Here is a 4,095-nt window from a genome sequence, read left to right as displayed (position 1 = left end):
GTGTTTGTTTATAAATGTTTAATAGCTATTTTCCTTCAGTACTTATGATACAGGCTTTTTTTATTTGGATACTTCTACTCATTTTGGTCCTGCTTTCCTATAATGCGTCTAATTTAGGATTTTTGTCCTGTTATGAACATTGATTCTTATTTATGAGTAAGAGTTTTTCTTAACTGCAGCCTTTGAATAAATCACTTTTTATATGTTTGGACCTTTTTAGAAAATTAGAGTTTGTAGATGACGTAATTTGGCACTGTATTTATAGCAAATGGCAGTGTGAGATCAGCAGGGATCCTGGTTTAAAAAATCCCAAATTTTCTGATAGAAAATCCAATTACTCTGATTAAACCCCAACCCCCCAAATTCATTTGCATTGTGGAAAAACATGGAACACCTCTATAGGTATGTCTTGAACCTGATGTTAAATTTATATATTTATGATTTTCAGGCAGTTTGGGAGCCTACCAGTACCTCGGTCATTATAATAAAATAAATTCTAAATACCTATATATTTTGGCGTTTGCTTTTGGTTTTTTATCGTGGAAAACCCAAGCTCCCCCTACCCTCTTCACTCACCAGGGTGTGGCTCCAGCTGAAGCTGTCCCACCAGCTGCTTTGTGGCACTGAACAGCCTTGTTATGCCAGTGTCCTGTCCATGCCATTGCCCCTCACTCCCAACCTACAGTCCCCCATCCCTGCTGGTGCCCTCACAACCCACCCTACCCCTGGCCCTACTGGTGCCTCTCACTCCCGACCTCCAGTCCCCCCTCCCATACACCCCTGCCACACATGTGCACACTCCTTGCAAAGCTCCCTGGACAAAGCCCCAAGCCCTGGCCCTCCAACCCCCTCTTTCCTTCACCTCTCCCCCCACCCACCATAGACTTACCTGTATTCAGCTGTCAGGGATGCTCCTACCACCTTGCCTGGCCATATGCTGCCCCCATGTGTGTGCACGCAGGCCATATGCTGCCCCCCTTGTCTCCAGTTGCCCTCCCCCTGGCCCCAAGCAGCTCCTTGCAGGCTAGAATGCCTTCTCCTGTAAAGGAGAAAATCTGTGTTTTTTTCCATGGCAAATAAAACCTGGATTCCCAGAGATCGGTAAGTGATATCGGTAGACATTAATGAACATGGTGGTTTTACTTCTGTCCATGACCTGATGCTTTTTATATAAATGAGACTTTTCTGTTTAAGTTGATGGATGGTCTTTTGGCTCTAAAGACACTTTCCCTAAAGAAACCTTAAAGCATCCTACTTTTATCTAGAATATTTTCTACTTTTTACTGGAGTGTCAAATTTTTGTAATGCTCCTATTTTTGCAGCTGGCAGCACGTTGCTCTGTAAACTTAAGTTGGTGTGCATGCATGCTTTAAATTTTGTAGTTTAAATTTAAATTTAAATGGTATCATTTTCTGGGTTTGTAATTCTCCTTGACTAGGGACAGAAATTGCACATAAACTGGTTTAAGTGATCGGAAACCAGTTCAAATCTGTAAAACAGCAGAAGTTCAGTATACATAAATCACTTTCAGAATGGCTGATACACCTGGATAGACGTTGTAGCAGATTTAACTGATTTAGGTTAAATTGGTTTATTGAACTTCTGTCTCAGATCCCCTTCAGATTCAAGTTTAACTCAGTCCCCCAGTATCCCAGGATACTTTGCCCATCCTCTGCAAACCCTGCGTTGCAGGGTGGGTGTGCTAAACTTGGCCCAAGTAATCTACTCTAGTCGAGCAGGGAGGTGTGCTGTAGCATCCCCTGGCTTCTGGCCTGTGCCACTGCAGGCATCTGGCTACATTTCCAGAATCAAAAGTGAACATATGTTCACTTGCAGCTTGGACTAACCTGCAAAGATTGAGTTGATTCAAGCTCAGGCTTTTTAACTGCCTGTACTTTGTCCTAATGTCCTTTCCTACGCTGGCTTGTATAAAAGGTCTGCACAGAAAGGCAAAACTGGAACTAGTTATTCACAGAGTACTTTTGAGCACTCAGCATAAAGTTGAAGGTGGAATATATATTTTTTTTCCTTCTAATGATTCAGTTCTAGTAATCTTAAATGTGGAAAGAAATATGTCAAATTCTTTAACTCACAGGGCTTTGAAAGTTAATATTGCCTTTAAGGTTCTTTTCAGTAATGCAGAAGAGAATGGGATTGGTTAAGTATATTTAAAGTTTAATCTGTACTTCTAAATTAGTTTTAAGACAGTGAACTAGATATAGATATCCATTTCAATGATTTGCTCCACTTTTAACCCTCTGACTGTTGCATAGTAAATACTGATTATACCTGAGGTCTTTCTGATTTAGGTTTTTCCTATGTAATATACAGTGAGAAGCAAGTTTGTTTGTTTGTTTTTTCAGGCAGAGGTTGCTGTGGTATTCCTTTGAGACTTTACCTCTTTTCCTGCATATCAGAGCAATAATGATTTGGCAGTGTTAGTTTTTGGATCATGCAAATGTAGACATATGAAGCTAAAATTACCAAGAACAGCTTAATTACTGGCTATTAGTTTATATTATATATGACTGAATGCAGCTTGAGTTCAGAACCCTTGTGGGCAATGCATACTTACTCATTATGCTCTGGTCTTAGTTTGATTTTTTTTTTTCAAGCTATTCAACCAATATGAAAGTTTCCTATGGATTGGGGCATGTTTTATGGTCTTTTTTTCTGAATGTTCCATTTTCCTTTACACAGTGCATTTCTTCTTCTCTTCCAGGAAACCCAGCGTTTGCTGGCAGAACCAGTTCCTGGGATAAAAGCAGAGCCAGATGAAAGCAATGCACGTTATTTTCATGTGGTCATTGCAGGTCCGCAGGATTCCCCCTTTGAGGGTGGGACATTTAAACTTGAACTATTCCTTCCAGAAGAATATCCCATGGCAGCTCCTAAAGTCCGTTTCATGACCAAAATTTATCACCCTAATGTAGACAAGTTGGGAAGAATATGTTTAGATATTTTGAAAGGTAAGTGCAATCTTCTGAACTGTTGAAAAATGAATGTTCTCTTTCATGTACTATGCCTGAATAGTTGGATCTTTAAAAGATCATAAACCTCTATTTTGGTTTGTTTTAAAGAATATGTCATACATTCTTGTAATCTGTGAAAGGGAAGCACACTGCAGTTTGAGAGTGGGGTTTCATACTACTGCAAATCTGTCTCTCTAGATAAATGGTCCCCAGCTTTGCAGATCCGTACAGTTCTGCTATCAATCCAGGCTTTGTTAAGCGCTCCCAATCCAGATGATCCATTAGCAAATGATGTAGCTGAGCAATGGAAGACCAATGAAGCCCAAGCCATAGAAACAGGTGATGTATCACACAAGGTTCTATTTCACTATTGTGTGGAAATACATTAAAGGTAGATTGCAGATAACTTTTAAACATTTTGGGATGTAACTTGAAGCTTACTTCTTACTTTGTTCCTGTACCTTGCAAGAACAGTAGTTTGGTTCAGTTGGTATTGGAGTCCCTGATGGTGTCTGCATAAAAGAGCAGTTGATGCCTGCTGGTAAATCTCTTGATTCTGGGTCTCTGCTTTATCTATGAGTTTCATGCTGCTAAAAATCCCAGGGAATATATGACCTCTCAGTGAGGAAGAAAAACTATTTTCATAGTTCTGAGGAATGATAAAGAGCAGCCTGAAAGATTCGCAGCATTGTCATGCTTGGCTCTGTGACAGGCCATTACAGAATGTAACTTTTGTGGTAACTGGTTAGGGGATTACATCAGACCTTTCTGTTACTGGATCTACGGCCAGTCCACCCTGACCTTAGGGGTGCCTGTTTCTGTGCATCTTTAGGAACTGCATTTGGAATTGTGAAATCCCTTAAATTTGTTAAGCAGTGGTATAAAACATGACATAAATTATGCTCAGTTGCCTCTGTTTAACAATAGAGGTAACTGGAAAATTAGGTTTATTTCACTTTATTTAAATGTATTCATCTTTTTGTTTTCTTTACAGCCAGAGCATGGACTAGGCTATATGCCATGAATAATATTTAAATTCGCTTTGAACATCAAGTGTGCATCACTTCTCCTGTTCTGCCAAGACCTCTTCCTTTTTTTTTTTTTTTTTTTTTTTTTTTTTTTT

The 4,095-nt window shown here is 39.6% G+C and overlaps 1 protein-coding gene across 1 annotated transcript in view; it reads left to right on the top strand.

Annotated features, from left to right (window-relative positions):
• The window catches only part of UBE2N (ubiquitin conjugating enzyme E2 N), a 52,279-nt gene that overhangs the window by 47,399 nt on the left and 785 nt on the right, over positions 1-4,095 (top strand). The window contains exons 2-4 of the mRNA XM_019514865.1: positions 2,723-2,969; positions 3,171-3,311; positions 3,967-4,070. Of these exons, the coding sequence (XP_019370410.1) occupies positions 2,723-2,969; positions 3,171-3,311; positions 3,967-4,007 (429 nt within the window). The 3' untranslated portion in view covers positions 4,008-4,070. The remainder of the gene's footprint in view (positions 1-2,722; positions 2,970-3,170; positions 3,312-3,966; positions 4,071-4,095) is intronic.

Source organism: Gavialis gangeticus, unplaced genomic scaffold (assembly GCF_001723915.1).
Source record: "Gavialis gangeticus isolate Ggan-Ray unplaced genomic scaffold, GavGan_comp1, whole genome shotgun sequence".
NCBI lineage: Eukaryota > Metazoa > Chordata > Crocodylia > Gavialidae > Gavialis > Gavialis gangeticus.
The sequence above is the reverse complement of the archived record's forward strand: the minus strand, read 5'-3'. Positions and strand labels throughout refer to the sequence as shown.